Source organism: Salvelinus alpinus, chromosome 8 (genome assembly GCF_045679555.1).
Source record: "Salvelinus alpinus chromosome 8, SLU_Salpinus.1, whole genome shotgun sequence".
Classification (NCBI taxonomy): Eukaryota; Metazoa; Chordata; class Actinopteri; order Salmoniformes; family Salmonidae; genus Salvelinus; species Salvelinus alpinus.
The window spans coordinates 67,225,263-67,249,545 of record NC_092093.1 but is presented as its reverse complement, the minus strand read 5'-3'; the positions used below and the strand labels follow the sequence as shown (position 1 = coordinate 67,249,545).

Sequence of the window (24,283 nt, the reverse complement as noted above, 5' to 3'; positions counted from 1 at the left end):
TTCCCAGCATACCCACACACACCACGCAGCTTTCAGCAATGACTGGGCCTTCATTTACACCATGGCAGCTCACACACCAACAGAGAGAAAGAGAGAAAAAGAGAAAAAGAGAGAGAGAAAAAGGAGAGAGAGACAAAAAGAGAGAGCGAGAGAGAGAAAAAGAGAGAGCGAGAGCGAGAAAAAGAGAGAGCGAGAGCGAGAGAGATTATGAATGAGAAATGCACAGACAAAGTAAACCTGACCGCTCCATCTGCTGCATGTTGTAGTGAAACATACTGGCCAACAGGAGCACTGCAGATCAGGTGCCATTAGGGGTTGAGATGTAATGGGCATGGTGGATTTCAGTTCTCCACCTACTAATTCTGTTCTGACACCGACACCGCCTCTGCAATGGTGTGTGCGTGTTGGTTTTTATGTGTCCTTAAACCTCTTCAAACATCTGACAGACAGTGACAGATGAATATGTCTTTGACATCAGAGTCACTTAAGGTCACATCATGACATCACCTCAGGCTTCTGTGGGACCGTAGCACTACACTATGCCATCCCGTAAACAAACAAGCACACACACACATACATACACACAAACCCAGCACGTGCACACGTACGGACACACAGACCACACACACACAGAAAAACACAAATGTGCATAAACACACACAAACAAACATGCACACACAATCCATTCACAAACACACAACTACTCAAGTCCTGACAGACATATCGCAGATACACTCCTGGTGTCGCATGTCACCGATGTGACAGCGTTTGGCATTGCGTGTTTCGCCACACACACACACACACACACACACACACACACACACACACACTTCAGGACAGGGCTGTGTGTGAGTCACTAATGTTCCAAGACCAGAGGCAGCAGCAGGAAGCAGGAGAGAGACAACCAAGGTCAACAGTCACTGATTCACTGGGTTGGCTAGGGCTATACGTATAGTACCTATAGTACAACCACAAGGCGCTCACCGAACCAACTGATGTCATGACATTTGTCACGTTTCAGGCCGACTACATTGTAGCCACTGCATTGCATGGAGCAATGGTTGCGTGTCACGCCGCTGACTGTGCAGGCAGGCATCAGATTGCTAAATCATATTGTCGGGATAGCTCATAATGTTAAACGCCTGTCCGGGCGTGGTGCGATCTGGCAGGCGTCTGCAATGTAGTCAGCCTGGAACGCGGCCACCGTGTTTGTTTGACCTCACTTCTCACGGGACCACAATTTGTTGAGTCAGCATTGTTTCCACATCATGTCGCCGTACCTTATCCAAACGACCACGTTTCGTCAGCGTTGCGTCACTGAATTCGTGTTTGTTGACAACACAATAAAATATCAATCGAGGCTGGATGTTGATCTGATGTCTTTGCCCAGTGGGATGGTCTGGGACGTTGGAGTCCCTAAGATTGTGCCGACGGAGAAGGGTGACATCTTACGAGTTCTAACCCAACTTTGCTATATAGTGACTTCAATTAATCACGTTTCTCTTTACTTTTTTGTACAGAAAGTTCATAGTATCATCACATATGATACCCAAGCACTTCTGGACATCCGATCGAAAGCTACTGACCTCGATTTCGACTTCAAATATGACTTCAACCGACTCAGCTGTTCCACTGTTCATACCGGACCCTATTCCTTTGTTCCATGGGCTACCAAAACACTGCAGGCGTAGATGGGGGGAGACGAGGTGGATTCCTGGTGAAATTGAGGTGGAGAGAAAACCGAATGGCGCTCCCCTCCGTTCTATTGGCAAATGTCCAGTCACTGGAGACTAAGACGGATGAGCTTCATTCGAGAGACTCCTATCAGAGAGACTTGAAAAGCTACAATACTGTGTCTTCCTGAAGCGTTGCTGGATGATGACGCTATGCACGTACAGTAGTACTCTGTGGATTCTCCATGCAGCGACTGGATCGGAACGCGGCTTTGGGGATGTCGAAAGGAGGTGGAATGTGTTTTTTTTTAAATAAATAACAAATGGTGTGCTGCTTCAGGTGTGAAGGAAATCTGGAGCTTTTGCTCACCTGATATAGAACACCTCATGGTAAGCCGCAGACCCTTTTATCTACCAAGAGAGTTCTCATCCGTAATTATCACCGCTGTCTACATCCCTCCACAAGCCAACAGCACTCTGGCACTCAACAAATTGTATGGGGCCTTAAGCAAACAAGAAACCGCTCACCCAGAGGCAGTGTTTCTGGTGGGTGGAGACTTAAAACCCTCCTACCTCACTTCTACCAACACGTCTCCTGCACCACTAAGGGTGCTAATATTCTAGAGCACATTTATCCCACCCACAGAAACGCATACAAATACATACTCCCTCGTCCTCCCTTCAGCAAATCTGACCATGACTCCATTATCCTGCTTCTTGTTTACAGACAAAAACTCAAACAGGAAGTACCAGTGGCAGGGCTTGCAGATGATAACGAGTTACAAAGGGAAACCCAGACTTGCGTGTCCCAGCAATGCATAACTCCCAAATGAGCTAAATGCCTTTTGTGCTCGCTTCGAGGAATATAACACTGTGCCTTGCGCGAAAGCCCCTGTATTTTTCGCATGACTGTGTGACCGATGTGAGCAAAATGTTTAAACAGGTTAACAATCACAAGGTCGGCGACAGAATACCAGGGGACATACTCAAAGCATGCGGAGACCAGCTGGCAAGTGTCTCACAGACATTTTCAATCTCTCCTTGTCCCAGTCTGTAACCGCAACACGTTTCAAGCTGACCACCATTGTCCCTGTTCCCAAGAGCTCCAAGGTAACCTGCCTAAATTTCTATCTGTAATTATGAAGTGCTTTGAAAGGCTGGTTATAACACACATCAACACCATCTCAGACCACCTAGACCCACTCTAATTCACATACCGCCCCAACGCAATTGTAATTGTACTTAACACTGCCCGCTCCCACCTGGACAAGAGGGGAAATAACTATGTGAAAACGCTGTTCAGAGACTACAGCTCAGCGTTCAACACCATAGTCCCCTACAAGCTCATCTCTAAGCTAGGGACCCTGGGACTGAAACCCTCCCTCTGCAACTGGATCCTGGACATCCTGACGGGCCGGTCCCAGGTAGTAAGGGTAGGCAACAACACCTCCGCCACGCTGACCGTCAAGACGAGGGCCCCTCGGGGTTGTGTGCTTCGTCCCCTCGGGGACTCCCTGTTCAGCCACGACTGCGTGGCCACGCATGACTCCAACCCGTCATCAAGTTCGCCACGACGATGGTAGGCCTGATTACCGATGGCGATGAGTCAGCCTAAAGGGAGGTCAGAGACTTAGCAGTGTGGTGCCAGCACAACAACCTCTCCCTCGACGTCAGTAAGACCACGGAGCTGATCGTAGACTATAGGAGAAAGAGGGGAGAGCACGCCCCCATCCACATCGACGACGGGGCTGTTGTGGAGCGGGTCGAGAGCTTCAAGTTCCTTCAGGTCCACATCACTAAGGACTTAACATGGTCCACACACACCAGCACAGTCATGAAGAGGGCACGACAACTCATCTTCCCCTTCAGGAGGCTGAAAAGATTTGGCATGGGCCCTCAGATCCTCAAAAAGTTCTTCAGCTGCACCATTGAGAGCATATTAACTTGCTGCATCCCCACTTGTAATGGAAAATGTACCACCCTCTTGACTGCAAAGCGCTACAGAGGGTGGTGCGGACAGCCCAGTACATCACCGGGGCCGATTTTCCTGCCATCCAGGACCTCTATATCAGGCTGTGTCATAGGACGGCCCGAAAAATTGCCAAAGACTCCAGTCACCCAAACCATAGACTACAGCCACACCAGTTGCGACACCAGTGGTATTCGGCAAATGGAACAAATAAAATGTGACTTGAGTTGTAATGATTGGGGAACGTTATCTTGTGGTTCTGTGAATGTTATCACATTGTTCTCCATAAACATTTACGTTGCGCCACTATCCCAGGGATGCCCACTTGCTTCTGCTGTAAAACATTATAGCAGTTTGCGCGTGTGGGTGTATTAAACCTAGAATGCATTAGGTCGAGTTTGTTCTTTTCACTGTGTGGCGCTGGCTCTGTTTGACAATTCCCGGGTCACACTGAGGCTGGAGAACAGAGACCTCTAGGACACACATACGAACAGACACATGCAAACATACCCTGACACAGAACAAGCTGTTCCCTCTCAGTCTCTAATACAGAGAGTGGGATTTTTAGAGGTGACAAGGACTGGCTGTTTCTTAGGCTGTGTTTAGACAGGCAGCCCAATTCTGATTTTTTTTCTCTCCACTAAATGGTCTTCTGACTAAATCAGACCAGCTTGGAAAAAGATTGGATGTGAAAAGATAGTGAGTCAGAGCTGCGTGCCAAATGTCACCCCATTTCCTATATACTCTAGTGCACTACGTTAGACCAGAGCCTCATACGGAATAGCCATTTGGGACGCAAGCAGGATAACATGATGCGCTCTCTTTGACAGTGTGTTGATTGCTTAGTGAAAGTATTGCACGAGTCAACGTGTTGCATTTCCAAACAAGCAATCCCGTAGCTGTCACATAGTGTGTACAAACACGGCTCAAACGCTCCACATCTTTTGATAAATACTGAACAAAAATATACCTTGGTGAGAATTGGTAAACATAGATCTTTTCAGATAGCCTATTCTCTATAGATGGACAGGTCTAGGATGAATGTTTAAGTCTAGGATGACGGGTCTAGGGTTGAGTGTGTAGAGTAGTAGGGTAGATGTGGTTGGAGTGAGACCCTGACATATTGCATGTGACTCCCTTCACCTCTTCGCCAATGCTTTGGGTTATACATGACCCATTGTGTGGCTGCTCCGACCAACCCTTTATCCATGTTTATAACGAGCACACATGTACGAACGAACGGACACTCGCACACACAGGCAGAAACAGAAGCACACACACACACACACACACACACACACACACACACACACACACACACACACACACACACACACACACACACACACACACACACACACACACACACACACACACACACACACACACACACACACACACACACACACACACACACACACACACACACACACGTCCCTAGGGCCACATCCATCATATAAGTTCAGCAGAAGTCTGCTTGTAGGTCACACTGGTACAGATCTCAAATTTCACTGTATACGACGGACTTGAAAGGTACAAATACAGTTGAAGTCACTTAGGTTGGAGTCCTTAAAACTCGATTTTCAACCACTAAACACATTTCTTGTTAACAAACTATAGTTTTGGCAAGTCGGTTAGGACTTCTACTTTGCGCATGACACATGTAATTTTTCCAATAATTGTTTACAGAAAAATGCTTTGGTTATGTTCACTGTTTCCAAATGCTCACTTTTTCCAAATATTTTCCCCAAAACCATGAGTCAAAGTCTTGTTCTGCTTACAGGGTACAGACACCAATATATCATTTTGTAATTTGGGTGAATTATCCCTTTAAAAATGGCAACGGCGTTAAATCTAACCTTCATTCACCTGTGATTTTCAAGTGGGCTGAAAGTGATCTATTACTTTCAAATACTATCTGCTCTTTTTCGAAGGCGCTTGACTTTTCCTCTAGTTTGTCAAAAGCTCCTCAACTCAAACCAACAGCTGTAGTCAGATAGATCTCCCCACTTTCAGATCAATCGAGGTATAGTTTGTTATGTCAATAAAACGTGCCTTCATACATTGTGGGCTCAGATCAGTGGTGTAAAGTATTTAAGTAGTACTTTAAAGTATTTTTACTTAAGTAGTTTTTTGGGGGGCATCTGTACTTTACTATTTATATTTTTGACAACTTCTACTTTTACTTCACTACATTCCTAAAGAAAATGATGTACTTTTTACTGCATACATTTTCCCTGACACCCAAAAGTACTTGTTACATTTTGACAGGAAAATGGCCCAATTCACACACTTATCAAGAGAACATCACTGTTCATCCCTACTGCCTCTGATCTGGCGGACTCACTAAACACAAATGCTTTGTTTGCAAATTAATGTCAGAGTGTTGGCTATCCGGAAATAAATAAAAAACAAGAAATTGTGCTGTCTGGTTTGCATAATATAAGGAATTTGAAATTACGAATACATTTACTTTTACTTTTGATACCTAAGTAGATTTGAGCAATTCCATTTACTTTTGATACTTAAGTATATTTAAAACCAAATACTTTTAGACTTTTCCTCGAGTAGTATTTAACTGGGTGACTTTCACTTTCACATTTTCGATGAAGGTATCTTTACATTTACTCAAGTATGACAACTGAGTACTTGTTTCCACCACTGGCTCAGATAAAAACATGTCTTTATCCAGTAGTTCCACAGCACCATGGCCTTGACCCATTATGGGTACATCTTTACAATCTCTCCCCTTTCAATCTAATATACGAGGAGGAGGAGGGAGAGCACACTCAGAATGGGGAGGAGGACATTCTCAGGAACACACATGGCCCCACAAACACGCACGCGTCGGTGTGATGCAGTGGTGCGTGTTTGTGACTCTCATGCAGTATAATCTGTTCAGCTCATCTGAAATGGCTAGCAGCTAATCCTATTTTGTCCCCGTGTGACATAAGAGTGGCAGTGAGAGGAGGAGAAAGGGAAGGGGAGGATAGGGGATCAGATGGGGACAGCTGGGAAGACGGATTGGGACAGGAGGGCCTTTTGGACTGTACAGGGACACACAGACAGTGGGACTGATTGGACCAACAGCCACCAGTCAGGGGGACAAAGAGTCACCAGTCAACACAACAGTAGTGGAGCTTTGACACTCCTAATGCTTCAAACAGTGATATACAGTACCAGTCAAAAACACCTACTCATTCAAGGGTTTTCCTTTATTTGGACTATTTTCTACATTGTAGAACAAAAGTGAAGACATCAACACTATGAAATAACACATCTGGAATCATGTAGCAACCAAAAGTGTTATATACAAAAATATATTTGAGATTCTTCAAAGTAGCCACCCTTTGCCTTGATGACAGCTTTGAAAACAGCATTCTCTCAACCAGCTTCACCTGGAATAACTTGCAACAGTCTTGAAGTAGTTCTCACTTATGCTGAGCACTTGTTGGCTGCATTTACTTCACTCGCTGCAGAATGCTGTGGTAGCCTTGCTGGTAAAGTGTGCCTTGAATTCTAAATAAATCACAGTGTCACCAGCAAAGCACCCCCACACCATCACACCTCCTCCTCCATGAGTCACGGTGGGAACCACACACGTTGAGATCATCCGTTCACCTACTCTGCGTTTCACAAAGACACGGTGGTTGGAACCAAAAATCTCAAATTTGGACTCATCAGAACAAAGGACAGATTTCCACCGGTCTAATGTCCATTGCTTGTGTGTCTTGGCCCAAGCAAGTCTCTTCTTATTATTGGTGTCCTTTAGTAGTGGTTTCTTTGCAGCAATTCGACCATGAAAGGCCTGATTCACACAGTCTCTTCTGAACAGTTGATGTTGAGATGTATGTGTTGAGATGTGTCTGAGAAGCATTTATTTGGGCTGTAATTTCTGAGGCTGGTAGCTCTAATGAACTTATCCTCTGCAGCAGAGGTAACTCTGGGTCTTCCTTTCCTGTGGCGGTCCTCATGAGAGCCAGTTTCATCCTAGCGCTTGCTTGCTTTTGCGACAGCACTTATTTGAGCTGTTCTTGCCATAATATGGACTTGCTCTTTTACCAAATAGGGCTATCTTCTGTATACCAACACAACTGATTGGCTCAAAAGAATTAAGGAAAGAAATTCCACAAAATATCTTTTAACAAGGCACACCTGTTAATTGAAATGTATTCCAGGTGACTGCCTCATGAAGCTGGTTGAGAGAATGCCAAGAGTGTGCAAAGCTGTCCTCAAGACAAAGGGTGGCTACTTTGAAGAATCTCAAATATATTTTTTTAACACCTTTTTGGTAACTACATGATTCCATATCGGTTATTTCATAGTTTAGAAAATAGTAAATGTAGAAAACAGTCAAAATAAAGAAAAACCCTGGAATGAGTAGTTGTGTCCAAACTTTTGACTGGTACTGTAACTGCTATGACTAGCAGCTGTTCCGGTAGGCTGGCGAAGAAAATACAGTGGCCCTATTCCTGCCATGACGAGCACTATTAGCACTGCCACTAATAGTAGCCTTAATGGCCATGTTGGACACTTTTGACAACGCCAGCCTGTTCCACATCAGCATTGGAAGTCAGGGAGGTGTACCCCTCGGTTCAATCCCCTCATCCCTTTAAAGGGTCAATCTGGCATTTGAAAATACACTTTTATAGAGAGCTATTAATTATTGACGTATATAACTTTTTTTTTAAACCATCGCACCGCTGTTGTTGTTTTGAATTCAAGATTGCCCCTTTAACCCGCTGTGCTATACCACGGTAATATCCCCGAACCCTATACACTCCAACCGACCAGGCTGATGAGGGTAGGGGGAAACAATGGCATCTGGATTATGAGAGGATGAGGCCAGATAAAAACGTGTCTCCACTGTTCCCACAGCAGGAACTAATCATTCAGAGGCCAAAGTGGCCCAGGCCACTGAGGGGATTGTACGACCCAGCAGAGCAGCTGCCGCCCCATCGCCACCACCCCACCCAGGCCTGGCAGCATGACCACTCTCTTCTCTCCCCCATTAGGCTTACTGAGCAGCAGCCTTAACGCTAGCTGTCTGCTAATATTACACAAGGATTACCCCTCTCAAACCTCAGGGATTAGTACCAACTACTGTGTGTCCAGGAGGCTGGCCGGTGGTGGATGATGAGTGTGTTTGGGTATGAAAGAGAGATGACGTATGTGGGGGAAGGGGGGGTGAGGGAGTGAGTGTGTGGGTAGAAAAAGAGATAATGTGTGCGTACGAAAGAGAGATAATGTGTGTGTGTGTGTGTGTGTGTGTGTGTGTGTGTGTGTGTGTGTGTGTGTGTGTGTGTGTGTGTGTGAGACAGTCGGTGTTAGAGCGAAAGCGGGGCTGTGTATATCCGATGGCCATTGGTTCTGTGCCTCGTGACTGTGGTTCTCTCTACTGTATGTGCGCGAGTGGAAATGTGACGCGAGACCTTTCGCCCCCTGTAGTTGAGTTAATGACTGAGAGCTGTTAATGCGCATTAACCGACATAGCACACATAATGGGCCAGGCAGTAGTATAGACAGGGGCCATAGAAGCCCAGAGAGATATTTGGTCATTCAATTAAGCTGGACCAAGGCACTCTTCATATAATTAAAATACTTTTTGGGGGTGGAATGTTCAATAGATATTTTAAACTCCAGAGATATGACAATGTTATGCACAGGAAGACAGAGAGAGGGAGAGAGTTTGCTCTGGACTGACGCAGTCATGAAAGGCCACGAGGAGGCTTTTACATGTACCTGGTAGATCCAAAATGCCTCCTCTCTCCACTATGTGATTCCTGTAGAGCGTCTTCAGAACCTTGGCACTGCCGAACCTCTTGAAGCGGCTCTTCACGTTGTTATAGTACCATTCTAGAGACCGGGTCCGCAATATCCTGGAGAAGAGAAGAAAGAGAGAGAGAGAGCGAGAGAAGGGAGATAGAGCGAGAGAGAGAAGGGAGAGAGAGAAGGGATATAGAAGGGAGAGAGAGTGAAAGATGAGAGAGAGAGAAGGGAGAGAGAGAAGGGGGAGAGAAGGGAGAGAGAGTGAAAGAGATGAGAGAGAGTGAGAAGGGAGAGAGCGCGAAAGAGAGAAGGGAGAGAGCGCGAAAGAGAGAAGGGAGAGAGCGCGAAAGAGAGCAAGAGAGAGAAGGGAGAGAGAGCAAGAAGGGAGAGAGAGCGAGAGGGGAGAGAGAGCGAGAGGGGAGAGAGAGCGAGAGGGGAGAGAGAGCGAGAGGGGAGAGAGAGCGAGAGGGGAGAGAGAGCGAGAGGGGAGAGAGAGCGAGAGGGGAGAGAGAGCGAGAGAGAGTAGGGAGAGAGAGCGAGAAGGGAGAGAGAGCGAGAAGGGAGAGAGTCAGTGAAATTAAACATGGCACAGTAAAGAGGACGGAGAAAAAGCATAAAGGATCCAAGGAAAGTGTCTAATCACGGCCGAGTCATACTTTGGCACAGCGTCAACAAAGTCACGTGAAAACTCTGTTTAATTTGATGCCTCTGATTACTGTGGCAGAGCGATAACTACCGTTTATCTCTTTCAGACAACACTCTGGGAAACAAACTCTTTCCCTTGTGAACAGAAGTCAGTGAGAGAAAGCTGGCTTCGGTCCTGTTCCCCGTCCATGGGCTGCATCTGAAATGGCACCCTTTTCCCCTACTTACATTACAACGAGCCCGTCCTCCTATAGCTCCTCCCACCAGCCTCCTCTGAAACCTATAGGGCTCTGGTCAAAAGAAGTGCGCTATATAGAGCAGAGGATGCCATTTGAGATGCAGCCCATGGTGTTATGCCACCACGACTGGCGTTGTATTTACTGAGCCGTGTAAGCAGTCAAGCAGTCAACAGTCCCATTCACAGCCCCTCTCCAGCACTTCTATGCAAATAATTGCCTTGTTAATCCGATGATCCAATGCCATTTGAGGGTACTATGTGTGTACACTGCATTCGGAAAGTATTCAGACCCCTTGACTTTTTCCACATGTTACGTTACAGCCTCATTCTAAAATGGATTCAATAAAATGTTCATAAATTTACCCAAAAAATTCTAAAAACCTGTTTTTGCTTTGTCATTATGCGGTATTGTTTGTAGATTGATGATGGAAAAAAACGATTTAATCAATATTAGCATAAGGCTGTAACGTAACAAAATGTAGGAAAAGTCAAGGGGTCTGAAAACTTTCGAATGCACTGTGTTGTGTATTGACTGTGCGTGAATGTGTATTGTGTGTGTGTGTGTGTGTATTGTGTGAGTACGTATTTAATTTTTTATTTAGTAGGCAAGTCAGTTAAGAACTAATTTTTATATACAATGACGGCCTACCTCGGCCAAACCCTTCCCTATGGGACTCCCAATCACGGCCGGTTGTGATACAGCCCGGGATCGAACCAGGGTCTGTAGTGACGCCTCTAGCACTGAGATGCAGTGCCTTAGACCGCTGCACCACTCGGGAGCACGTACGTGCGTTTTGTGTGTGTGTGATTGGATGCCCCCATCCTTTTCCCCATGGCTTGGTGTGGATCTGGAGCCGGTGTGTGTTTGAAGGGGCGCTAGCTGCTCATACTGACCCGACTGCTGTGGTCTGTGTGTTATGTAAGCAGTAATTTACGTTGGAGTGTGTTCTGGTTTACGAAACATGAGGGAAGCGCTCGCCTTGCGCCAGTGTTGCATCGGATTGCGTGAATCTCTGCCAACTTCGTGTTTAATCTCTCCCAAACCGCCGCCCGCCCTATTTCTTTCACACCATGGAAAAATCCTTGTCACATACTGTTCACGTAATGACGGACAAAACGTACTCACACACACTCTACATACACTGAGTGCTGTGCCTAATTTGTTTTTTCATTTTATATCGGGATGATTTCTGCATAGAAAAGTTTTGGACGGGCTGTTTTTTCATGTCGCCTATGTCCAAGTCCCCCCCCCTCCCAAAAAATGATAATAATAATCATATAAAAATAATTTTCGGGATGGAAGAACTTTTTTTTGGTGTAAACGTAAACCAGCTATGCAGTCTATACTCTAGATAAGCATAAGCCATGGCAAAATGTGTAGAATCGCAGGGAATGTGCTTTAAAACAGCTACAGTGTGTCATTGCGGCTAACAGGAAATGTTTGGTCAGTGACCGCACCATAGGCCACGCCCATGGCCACGCCCATCACCTGAGGCCCATTTTGATACAGAAGAAAACCTGTATATAGGTTATATATATAATTATATCCCTCACTGATGGAAGCGAGTCAGAGTGTGTGTGTGTGTGTGCCAGACATCAGTGTGTGTGTGTGTGTGTGTGCCAGGCAGCAGTGTGTGTGTCTCTATGCCAGCATGAGACAAACCAGATACATACAGTATATACTCTGCTAATAGAGGAATCATGAGTGCCTTTGAAGGTCCTTGGGTTTTGTAGGGTCTCATCCCTCCCTCCCTCCCTCCCTCCGTTCTCTGTGGACTTATTATCCTCCTCTCCCTCTACCAGCTGGCCCGCCAAACGCGCCCGGCCTCCTTAATTCACGCCCGGGGTAACCCAGGTTCCAGTAATGGCCGCCGGGAGCAAGCGAGAGCAGAGTGCCCAACTGAAAAGGCCCGGCTGGTTTTTATCTCGGGCTACTTGCTTCTCACTGCCGCCCCACAGCCAAACAGGAAATAAATGAACTCAGACGAGCAACTGAAGAGAAAGAGGGGAGAAATACACATCTGTGCGATAAGGCTTAAAGTGACACAGAAGTTGAACTGAGGGTACGAAACACTTGACTATACAAAATATTAAGGACACCTGATTTCTCCATGATACAGACTGACCAGGTGAATCCAGGTGAAAGCTAAGATCCCTTATTGAGGTCACTTGTTAAATCCACTTCAAAATCAGTGTAGATGAAGGGGAGGAGACAGGTTAAAGAAGGATTTTTAAGCCTTGAGACATCCACTATATGACCAAAAGTATGTGGACACCTGCTCGACAAACATCTCATTCCAAAATCATGGGCATTAATATGGAGTTGGTCTTTGCTGCCAGCCTCCACTCTTCTGGGAAGGTTTTCCACTAGATGTTGGAACATTGCTGCAGGGACTTGCTTCCATTCAGCCACAAGAGCATTTGTGAGGTCAGGCACTGATGTTGGGTGATTAGGCCTGGCTCGCAGGCGGCATTCATCCCAAAGGTGTTCGATGGGGTTGAGGTCAGGACTCTGCGCAGGCCAGTCAAGTTCTTCCACACCGATCTCGACAAACAATTTCTGTATGGACCTCGCTTTGTGCATGGGGGCATTGTCATGCTGAAACAGGAAAGGGCCTTCCCCAAACCGTTGTCACAAAGTTGGAAGCACAGAATCATCTAGAATGTAATTGTATGCTGTAGCGTTAGGATTTCCCTTCACTGGAACTAAGGGGCACTAAGAAACATGAAAAACAGCCCCAGACCATTATTCCTCTTCCACCTAAACTTTACAGTTGGCACTATGCATTGAGCAGGTAGCGTTCTCCTGGCATCTGCCAAACCCAGAATCGTCCGTCGTAATGCCAGATGGTGAAGCGTGATTCATCACGTCAGAGAACGTGTTTCCACTGCTCCAGAGTCTAATGGTGGCGAGCTTTACACCCCTCCAGCCGACGCTTGACATTGCGCATGGTGATCTTAGGCTATTGTGTGGCTGCTCGTCCATGGAATCCCATTTCATGAAGGACCGTTTCCACTTCACAATAACAGCACTTACAGTTGACCGGAGCAGCTCTAGCAGGGTAAAAATTTGACAAACAGACTTGTTGGAAAGGTGGCATCCTATGACTGTGCCACGTTGAAAGTCACTGAGCTCTTCAGTAAGGCCATTCTACTGCCAATGTTTGTGTATGGAGATTGCATGGCAGTGTGCTCGATTGTATACACCTGTCAGCAACGGGTATGGCTGAAATAGGTGACTCCACTAATTTGAAGGGGTGTCCACATACTTTTGCATACAGTACATTCGGGAAAGTATTAGGTATTGTTTACATTACAGCCTTATTCTAAAATGGATTATAAATAAAATGTTTTCCTCATCAATCTACACACAATATCCCATAATGACAAAGCGAAAACATGTTTTTTAGATATTTTTGCAAATGTATTTGTTTCGTTTAAATAAATACCTTACGTAAGTATTCAGACCTTTTGCTATGAGACTCAAAATTGAGCTCAGGTGCATCCTGTTTCCATAGATTATCCTTGAGATGTTCCTACAACTTCATTGGTGGTACGTGTGGTAAATTCAATTGATTGGACATGATTTGGAAAGGCACACACCTGTCTATATAAGGTTCCACAGTTGTCAGTGCAAAAACCAAGCCATGAGGTCGAAGTAATTGTCCATAGAGCTCCAAGACTGGATTGTGTCGAAGCACAGATCTGGGGAAGGGTACCAGAGGATCTGCAGAGAAGAATGGGAGAAACTCCTCAAATACAGGTGTGCCAAGCTTGTAGCATCATACCCAAGAAGACTAGAGGCTGTAATCGCTGCCAAAGGTGCTTCAACAAAGTACTGAGTAAAGGGTCTGAATACTTCAGTTCTTTATTTTTAATACATTTGCAAAACATTTTTTTCACTTTGTCATTATGGGGTATTGTATGTACATTGATGAGGGATTGAATACATTTTAGAATAAGGCTATAACATAACAAAATGTGGAGAAATTCAAGGGGTCTGAATACTTTCCGAATGCACTGTAGAGTGTAGATTGTGTGTGTGTGCCATTCAGAGGGTGAATGGGCAAGAAAATATTTAAGTGTCTTTGAACAGTGTATGGTAGTATTTGCCGGGCGCACCGGTTTGTGTCAGGAAATGCAACGCTGCTGGGTTTTTCACGCTCAACAGTTTCCCGTGTGTATCAAGAATGGTCCACCACCCAAAGGACATCCAGCCCACTTGATACAACTGTGTGAAGCATTTCAGTTCTGCGTCAGTGGGCTCAACTAGCAGCCCTCCACTCCCTGCGCCTGTCATTCAAGACGAGTAGTGAAACAGATGGGGGAGAATGTACAGTTCAGGTTCGGCATGTGAGCCATCTCTCCTCCTCCCTTACAGGCTACTCAAGTGTTAGGCTACACACTACACTAACTCTCTCAAATTAAGTCAAATCATGTCACTACACTAACCCTCTCAAATTTAGTCAAATCATGTCAGTACACAAACCCTCTCAAATTTAGTCAAATTAAGTCAGTACACAAACCTTCCCAAATTAAGTTGGCTCTACTGTTCTCGTGTATTTTCAGAGAGTGTTGTGATTTATGAAACATGACATTCTGTCTCGTGGGTTTATCCGATATGAGGAAGTCAGAATTTCAGAGAGTGAAGTGGATAAGGGAAGGAGGTTTCGGTCGGCACCCTACTGCTGCAGCACAGTTACTTTGTGCGAATCCATATTCCGTAATGAGGTTAGGAGAATGCAAACGTTCCAGGCTCACATGAATAAGGGAGCGGGATTCTTTCGGGAGTGTCTCTCTCTCCCCAACCCACAGCACCCTGCCTTGGAGCTTGGGAGGGAACAAGCTTTCCTCCCCCTTCTTTGCTCCCTCTCTCTCCTTCGATCAATTTGCACATCTAAATGCGATCTAAATAAAATATGTTTGTGAAAGGAAAAACGTGTAGGAAAAAAAAAAAAGCCTCTGATCCTTTTCCAAGCACCCCACTTCCCCTGGCAAAAGGAACTATTACCATAATTGACTTGTAATGAATCCCAGTGGTTTCTGTCTTGAAGGGAGAGGGAAGTCGAGGGGTGGGTAAAAGTGGCACCTCTCTTTTCTCTGCTCTGAACCCTGAACAGAAGATTTCTCTATTTAATGAAACAAAATAAGATGTGGTGGTGAAGTGAAGCAGCTCTGTGCTTCCTGATTCGTTTGGGGTTTTAACGTTTGTGGAGGAGATCCTCTCGTGATTTTTACATCTTAATGAGTCTGCTGTGAAATGTTTGAAGGGTTTTGGAGTGTTCGTGGGATCTGACCATTTCATTCCATGGAGAGGTTCACGGTTCAAGTTATGTGTCAAAGAAAGTTTTTTTCACTGTCTGTGAAAAAGCAAGAAAAAAAATATCTATCAACTCAACAAAAAAAAGAAACGGCCCTTTTTCAGGACTCTTGTCTTTCAAAGATAATTCGTAAAAATCCAAATAACTTCACAGATCTTCATTGTAAAGGGTTTAAACACTGTTTCCCATGCTTGTTCAATGAACTATAAACAATTAATGAACATCCACCTGTGGAACGGTCGTTAAGAGACTAACAGCTTACAGACGGTAGGCAATTAAGGTCACAGTTATGAAAACTTAGGACACTAAAGAGGTCTTTCTACTACCTCTGAAAAACACCAAAATAAAGATGCCCAGGGTCCCTGCTCATCTGCGTGAACGTGCCTTTGGCATGCTGCAAGATGGCATGAGGACTGCAGATGTGGCCAGGGCAATAAATTGCAATGTCCATACTGTGAGACGCCTAAGATAGCGCTACAGGGAGACAGGACGGACAGCTGATCATCTTCGCAGTGGCAGACCACGTGTAACAACACCTGCACAGGATCGGTACATCCAAACATCACACAGGACAGGTACAGGACGGCAACAACAACTGCCCGAGTTACACCAGGAATACACAATCCCTCCATCAGTGCTCAGACTGTCCGCAATAGGCTGAGAGAGGCTGGACTGAGGGCTTGTAGGCCTGTTGTAAGGCAGGTCCTCACCGGCAAAAACGTTGCCTATGGGCACAAACCCACCGTCGATGGACCAGACACGACTGGCAAAAAGTGCTCTACACTGACGAGTCGCGGTTTTGTCTCACCAGGGGTGATGGTCGGATTTGCATTTATCATTGAAGGAATGAGCGTTACACCGAGGCCTGTACTCTGGAGTGGGATGGAGGTGGAGGGTCCGTCATAGTCTGGGGCGATGTGTCATAGCATCATCTGACTGAGCTTGTTGTCATTGCAGGCAATCTCAACGCTGTGCGTTACAGGGAAGACATCCTCCTCCCTCATGTGGTATCCTTCCTGCAGGCTCATCCTGACATGATCCTCCAGCATGATAATGCCACCAGCCATACTGCTCGTTCTGTGCGTGATTTCCTGCAAGACAGGAATGTCAGTGTTCTGCCATGGCCAGCGAAGAGCCCGGATCTCAATCCCATTGAGCACGTCTGGGACTTATTGGATCGGAGGGTGAGGGCTAGGGCCATTCCCCCCAGAAATGTCCGGGAACTTGCAGGTGCCTTGGTGGAAGAGCGGGGTAACATCTCACAGCAAGAACTGGCAAATCTGGTGCAGTCCATGAGAAGGAGACACACTGCAGTACTTAATGCAGCTGGTGGCCACACCAGATACTGACTATTAATTTTGATTTTGACCCCCCCACCCTTTGTTCAGGGACACATTATTTCATTTCTGTTAGTCACATGTCTGTGGAACTTGTTCAATTTATGTCTCAGTTGTTGAATCTTATGTTCATACAAATATTTTGAGTTGATAAAAAAAAATGGAATTTCTGAAGCTCTCTCTCTTTTTGTGTGGGAACCACCCTTCATCTTTCAAACAAAGATTACAGAAAACTTTACAAGAAGTGTTACACAGAGATCTAAACGTTAGGGTGGAAATGGAATTCAATAAAACCAATTCCATTTACAACCACACGAACCTACAATTGAACAGACATATGGTTACTGTGATTGGAATCATAACCGGGCGGTTATGAGCGCGGCACAACAGAAAAAGGTCAAAACCCGTCACCCTCAGACTATTGCTTTCACAAACAAAAAGAAGTTCTGCAAATGTCTGAATCATGTAAAGCCTTATGTAATATCGTTTGGCTCTAAACCAACACATCAGGAGGTCAGGTCGGAAGATGGGAGAAGTATTTAAAAGCCATTTCTTTCTTTTTACTGTGTGTGTGTTTGTGTTAAGAGACATAGCCACTCCCTGTCTGAATGGAAACCACACAGACACTGACAGACGATCGACAGCTCAACCTCAGCCCGAAGAAAGGAAGGCATGCTAAGCCATCACAAGCAGTGGCATGGCCTATTTTAAAGGCCATCACATTTAGGCCATCCTTAGATGCAATCTAACACGTTTCAAGTGTTATTGTGCCCCTCGATGTAAATAAAGCGTGGTGAAGAGGCAGACTGGAACAGCACTGAGCCCCTCTAGCAGCTGACCTCTGACCTATGTGTGTGTGTGTCTGTATACATGAGCAGGCATGCGCGCACACACACACACACACACCCCCTGGCCAGTTTAGAAGGTCCAGGGTGTTCCGTCTTGCTAACTTAACTCACTTGTGACTTAAAAGTCTAAATATAGGAGCAGCACATCCTCACTTCTGCTCAGGCACCGCTAGGCAATTCTCTCACCCAAATGTTCATCTTCTCTTTCTCCTTCCTCCCCCTAGCACTGCAAATGGCCATGGCAGCAGCTGAGAGAGCCCAGGGCCACATCCCAAATGGAACCCTGTTCCCTATATAGTGCACTACTTTTCCCCACCTGGGCCCTTAGGGCTCTCGCCAAAAGTAGTGCCCTATGTTGGGAATAGGGTGCTATTTGGGATGCTCCACAGGACAGACTGTTCATATTGGGCCCAATCCGAACTTTAGATCAAGGCACTTAAAATGAAATGAGAGAGTTCTGAGATAAAGAAGAGAAGGGGGGGTTAATATGAATGGGATTATAGAAGCCAAAAACCTCCTTCCAAAGTACCTATCACAACTGGTCTGGGAGAGGCTGGACAATGTATGGGATTGTGAGAGAGGTGTCTGTATTTAGGGTGTGTGTACGTTTACATGCCTGTGTGTGTGTGTGTGTGTGTGTGTAGCTAGCATCCCATGAAGCAAGCGGCGCAGAACGGAGACAAAAATTGTGAAAGGAAGATGTACGGCAGCAACATTCTCCGTTGCCTCTTCCCATTCGTTCAGCGCGCGGCCAACCGGAGTGTGTGGCTAATGGTAGCCGCGAGCTACGCTAGCCTTGTTGAGAGCTATGACATCTAATGAGGCGAGCACAGCAGAAGCTGGAAGAGACAGGGGGGGGTGAGGGGGTAAACAAATGAATGGCCACTCCTAACACATTACAGAAGAGATAGCACGGACACGCTGTTAATACAGCAGACTAGTCCAATTCCAATCATGTGGTGAGGTCCCTGGGCGGCCGGTTTGACTTGACGGTGGTCCCTGGGCAAGGCAAGGTTGAAGACCCCTGCATAACCGTCTCGGACCTCGCATTGAACCTGTAGAGCAATGTCACTCAAGCGGTGGAAATCTATTCTGCCCGACCAAGCAAAAGAGCAGTAACTGTTATTGACATTTTATACATTAAATACATGCTTCATGCCTCCCGGGTGGCACAGTGGTCTAGGGCACTGCATCGCAGCGCTAGCTGCGCCACCAGAGTCTCTGGGTTCGCGCCCAGGCTCTGTCGCAGCCGGCCGCGACCGGAGGTCCGTGGGGCGACGCACAATTGGCCTAGCGTCGTCCGGGTTAGGGAGGGTTTGGCCGGTAGGGATATCCTTGTCTCATCGCGCTCCAGCGACTCCTGTGGCGGGCCGGGCGCAGTGCGCGCTAACCGAGGGGGCCAGGTGCACAGTGTTTCCTCCGACACATTGGTGCGGCTGGCTTCCGGGTTGGAGGCGCGCTGTGTTAAGAAGCAGTGCGGCTTGGTTGGGTTGTGCTTCGGAGGACGCATGGCTTTCGACCTTCGTCTCTCCCGAGCCCGTACGGGAGTTGTAGCGATGAGACAAGATAGTAATTACTAGTGATTGGATACCACGAAAATTGGGGAGAAAAGGGGGTAAAATTTAAATTAAAAATAATAATAATAAAGAAAGAAATAAAGAAAAGAAAAAGAAAAAAATACATGCTTCATCACGTGGGCAAATACCCTGCCTCAATTATGTCGTGTTACTGTTTACAGTAACTGCAGAAAGTTACAGTGAAACCAAGGAAAAAGGCACTTGACTGCCATCACTCACGTCAGTTACTGCCTTTTACCTTGGTTTCCCTGAGCTTTGGGCTGCAGTGTCTACGGTTTACCCTGGCTGTCAGTGTATCAAACTATATGACACTGAAAGCCATATATTAACACAACATTGTGTAAAAAAAAATAAAAAATGTCATGGAAACGTATTTCAGTGGGTGTACCAAGCAAGAAGGCAGTAACTGCCGTCTAGGGTCAAAGGTCATGTCAGAGGTCAGAGTCAATATGAATAAAAAAATGACCTCATAGTAACACCACATCTCCAATGACCAATGAATCCATTTGAATTAATATATATATATTTTTTTAAGTCAGTAATTTTTCCTCAGTTTCACTCTATGAGCAGTTACTGCTCTTTTGCTTGGTAGGGCACCGTTGTTTTGTTATAAAATGGCTATCCTCTTACTGAAACCAAACACCTTAGCCGGTAAATGTAATACTGGCTGAAAATAAACGGATCTGAGATTACATAACTGCCAGGTTGAAAAGGCAAGATTCAGGATCCTCAGGAGAGAGAACCGTGACATGTGGAAATTAGATATGTTAAATTAATTATGTTATATACGGTCTCTGGGAAATGTGATAAGGACAAACCAACAACAAGCCCAATGCTTTGATGCAATGGCACCTTCTGTAGGACATACAGTGGGGGATAGCATATACTGGTACCTACCGTGAGAAGGAGAGGGAGACAGAGAGACACAGAGAGACACAGAGAGACAGAGAGAGACAGAGAGACAGAGAGACAGAGACACAGAGACACAGAGACAGAGACAGAGAGAGAGACAGAGAGAGAGACAGAGACAGAGAGAGAGACAGAGAGAGAGACAGAGAGAGAGACAGAGAGACAGAGAAGAGAGAGAGAGAGAGAGAGAGAGAGAGAGAGAGAGAGAGAGAGAGAGAGAGAGAGAGAGAGAGAGAGAGAGACAGACAGAGAGAGACAGACAGAGAGAGAGACAGACAGGGGACAATATCACACACCCCTGATGCATGGGACATTTGTTCCTCTTGTTTCTCCTCAGCTCTCCTGTTCTTTAAGCCTCTTTTCACCGCTGCCATAATTCCCAGTGTGTGTAATCCATGCGGACCGATGTTCAAATGGATAGAGAGAGAAAGAGCGTGAGAGAGAAAGAGTGGCCGCAGAAGCTAGCTATCTTTCACCGAAAGTTCCGTCAAGTGATCTTCCTCTGCCCTCGCTCACTCCGCGGGTAACAAACCACTTATATTTTCCCTTGGAAGGCAAGCCTTTGACTGACAAGCCAGCCAGCTGGTCGGCCTGTCGGGCCAAAAGTGGTTTCTTACCAGAAAGGGAACATCTAGGGGATTATGCGCATCCTGGATGTGAGGCAGCCCCAACAATGAATCAGGTGAATCATCCACTATCAGAGCATCCAAGGCTAAACCCCTTCAAACTCTGAGATCTGGCCAGATCACTTGGCAGCATCCCATCACCGTTTAGACGACTCTAAAACAGAGCAGGGGAGTCAAATCAAACAGATGTAGGAAGTGGAGCACTGCCTCCTGAAGCCCAAGGGCATGATGGGTAGCTGTCAGTGAACTTCCTGTGTGGCTTCCCGTGTCGCAGAGAGGGAATGTCCTTCAAAACAGCTGTGGGGTGTCAGGGATGCTATCTATCCCAGTTAGAAACCACCCCACTGATTTTAGAATCCTATAGTGTTTTTCTCAAGATGAATTTAGACAATGTAGAAACAAAATGGGTAAAACAGGCCAGGAGAAGAGAAAGTCAGAAAAGATGAAGCGGGGATCAAACCCACCACAATCAGGGTTGTAAACATGTCTGCATACTGCCGGTAGCGCAATGTATCAAACGGAAAAATACTTTATTTCCAGATGTTTCACACGTTCCATACACCGACAGCGTGTTAGTGTATCGATGTAATTTCTCAACAAAAATAATTATCATTGTGTTGATGTTACATGGTCAGTGCGGGATATAGAAGTGTAAATCATAAGCTATTGTACTGTGGCTCATGTCCACACACACACACACAAAAGCACTCAGCTGTGCTTTAAACAATCCTCTCTCGCAGCTCGCGGCTCCCTCTTAACAAAGCAGCTTTTTCCAGCTTCAGTCGTATTGAGCTGCTCCACCAACACACAGTGAATAGCCGTGCCCTGCAGAGACGAGTGTGTTCTCTCTGGTCCAGTCTTAGAACACTTTAATACTCCCTCAATGAACTAGCTCACAGAGAAAGACTCCAGTGTGTGTGTGTGTGTGGATGGATTACTCATAAAAGCATATCTATAATAGGAATGAATAGAGATGTAATGTATGTATATATGTATGTATGTATGTATGTATGTATGTGTGTGTGTCTTTTTCCCATCAGAATAATTCCTTGACGCTTGTCACCCTAAGCCCACATTCTCCAGTCATTTGAGTGCATTTTACATGAGAAGGCATTGCCAAAAATAGGCCCATTAGCTCAGGCATGTCACTGCAGCCCTGCCAATTAAGAAACCAACAAATGGCCGCTTCTCCCAAACAAGCACCTACTGTAGCCTCCCGAGTCCCGAGGGTTCACTTTCCTTCTAGTTATACACACAATGCAAGCCAAAAACACTACGGGGACAATTTCTCCCTCTCTGTCGTTCCCTGCCTCTCTTTCCACTCTCTCGCTCCCTGTCTCTCTCATTTGCTCCCTCCTTCCCTCCCTCCCTCGCTCGGTAACTCTCTCCTCCTCCCTCTGCATGATCACAAACTATCTCCCTTGGCAGTGGAACAGATCTGGGTGCATATTAAACTACATATTCTTTGGGAAATAGAATCGCAATAAAAAGGCACTGGCAACTGCCCACAAAACGGAGGTCTCTGGAGTTCTGCATTATATAGCTGCAGTATATGAATAAGCAAAAAAGAATATGTATATTTAAGCAGTAAGGCCAGAGGGGGTGTGGTATATGGCCAATATACCACAGCTAAGGGCTGTTCTTACATACGACGCAACACGGCGTGCCAGGACACAGCCCTTAGCCGTGGTATATTGGCCATATACCACAAAGCCCTGAGGTGCCTTATTGCAATTATAAACTGGTTACCAACACAATTAGAGCAGTAAAAATTAAATGTTTTGTAATACCCGTGGTATACTGATATACAACGGCTTTTGGCCAATCAGCATTCAGGGCTCGAACCACCCAGTTTATGATAATTGATACAACATGGACAGTGAATTCCAGCTCCAATGTAATCTGTGTGTATGTCCCAAATGTCACCTTATTCCCTATGGGCCATGGGCAAAAGTAGTGCACTAAACAGGGAACAGGGTGTCATTTGGGATGCAACCTGTGTCAGATAGAGATATACAGTGGACTCATTCTATTTCCTGTCTGGCTCTAACTCGTCCACAAGACAGCAGTCAGTCACAGAGACCTAACTCGTCAGTCTGCTTGGCCCATGTCCTGAGCTGTTCTTACAAGCAGCGAATGGCTGCTAGTGTGTGTGTGTGTGTGTGTATATGATTGCGCATCTATGCCCACAGGGGCTGAGTCTGTTCTGGCATGGCCTGTATGCTCAGAGACACATCTCTGCCTGCATCCCAAATGACACCCTAATCCCAATATAGTGCACTACATTTGACCAGAGCCCATAGTGTACTATGTAGGTAATAGGGGTGTCATTTGGGATGCAAGCCTATCTGCCAGTCCATAGCCAAGCCTGGTTCATTCACTACTCACTCAGCTCAGTCAATAAACAGACTGGGAGAGACAGACGAGGATGGATCAATGACCGCACCAGACAAGCTGTAGATACCATCCATATTTCTCTCTCTCGCTCTCTTTCTCTCTCCAAATGGAGCAGTGTTCCATATATGGTCGAATCACCATTAGGAAGTCCCGGTTGAGATTACACATGCATCCTCCCCTTCCTTGTCTCTGTAAACACAGGCCTTCTGAGAGAGAATTCACGTCTCAAAAGACATCCCGTGCATGTACGTTTATGTAGATGTTTCGTACGCTCCCTCTCGTCGCTGATGAGCTCGCTCTCTCTCTGCCTCTCTCTCCCCCTCACTAGAGTCCCTGTGGCTGGCTGTCTGTGCATTCTGTCCCATCTCAGAGAGGGCCACAGGAGAGACAGATGGAGGGACAGCATCCATGCACACAAACCGAGAAATCACCCACTCAAATTATTTCTATAATAGGATAGGAAGATTGGCTGGGCAACACCAGATCTGTTTGAGAGCAGGACAAGGACAACTCAGAATGAAGTTATGCAGGCACTAGGCGGCCATTTGCAAACCTGACAATTACATTCCACTCCATTTCGTACGGTTGCATTCCAAGAGGCAAACATGTAATTTAATCCTGTTATAAACCGTGACAGATTAACAAAACAAGGATGTTTGGGAGGAGGATTGTGGTAAACTGAGATATATGGAAAATAGCTTGTGTGTGTGTTACTCCATGAGCCAGACCTCCAAATTTGGGCTGTCGTGCTCAATTGGGGTGACGATGTCTCATGGATTTTTTTTAATTTAAAAACTTTATTTAACCAGGAAAAACCCATTGAGGCACAGAGTCTTTTCTGCAAGGGAGAACTGGCCAAGACCGCAGCAGCAATCAAATGTCCCTAGAGTCTCTGTGTTACTACACTGTCTTTCATCCCTCCATCCACACATTCTCTCCATAGGGATTTTACCCTATGACAAACAATGTCAGTT

General features: G+C 45.9%; 1 protein-coding gene across 3 annotated transcripts in view; it reads right to left on the bottom strand.

The window, feature by feature from the left end:
* LOC139583562 (rab effector MyRIP-like) overlaps nt 1–24,283 on the bottom strand; it is a 151,730-nt gene that overhangs the window by 22,298 nt on the left and 105,149 nt on the right. For all 3 annotated transcript variants that reach the window (XM_071414780.1, XM_071414781.1, XM_071414782.1), the window contains exon 4: nt 9,385–9,521. In XM_071414780.1, the coding sequence (XP_071270881.1) occupies nt 9,385–9,521 (137 nt within the window). The remainder of the gene's footprint in view (nt 1–9,384; nt 9,522–24,283) is intronic.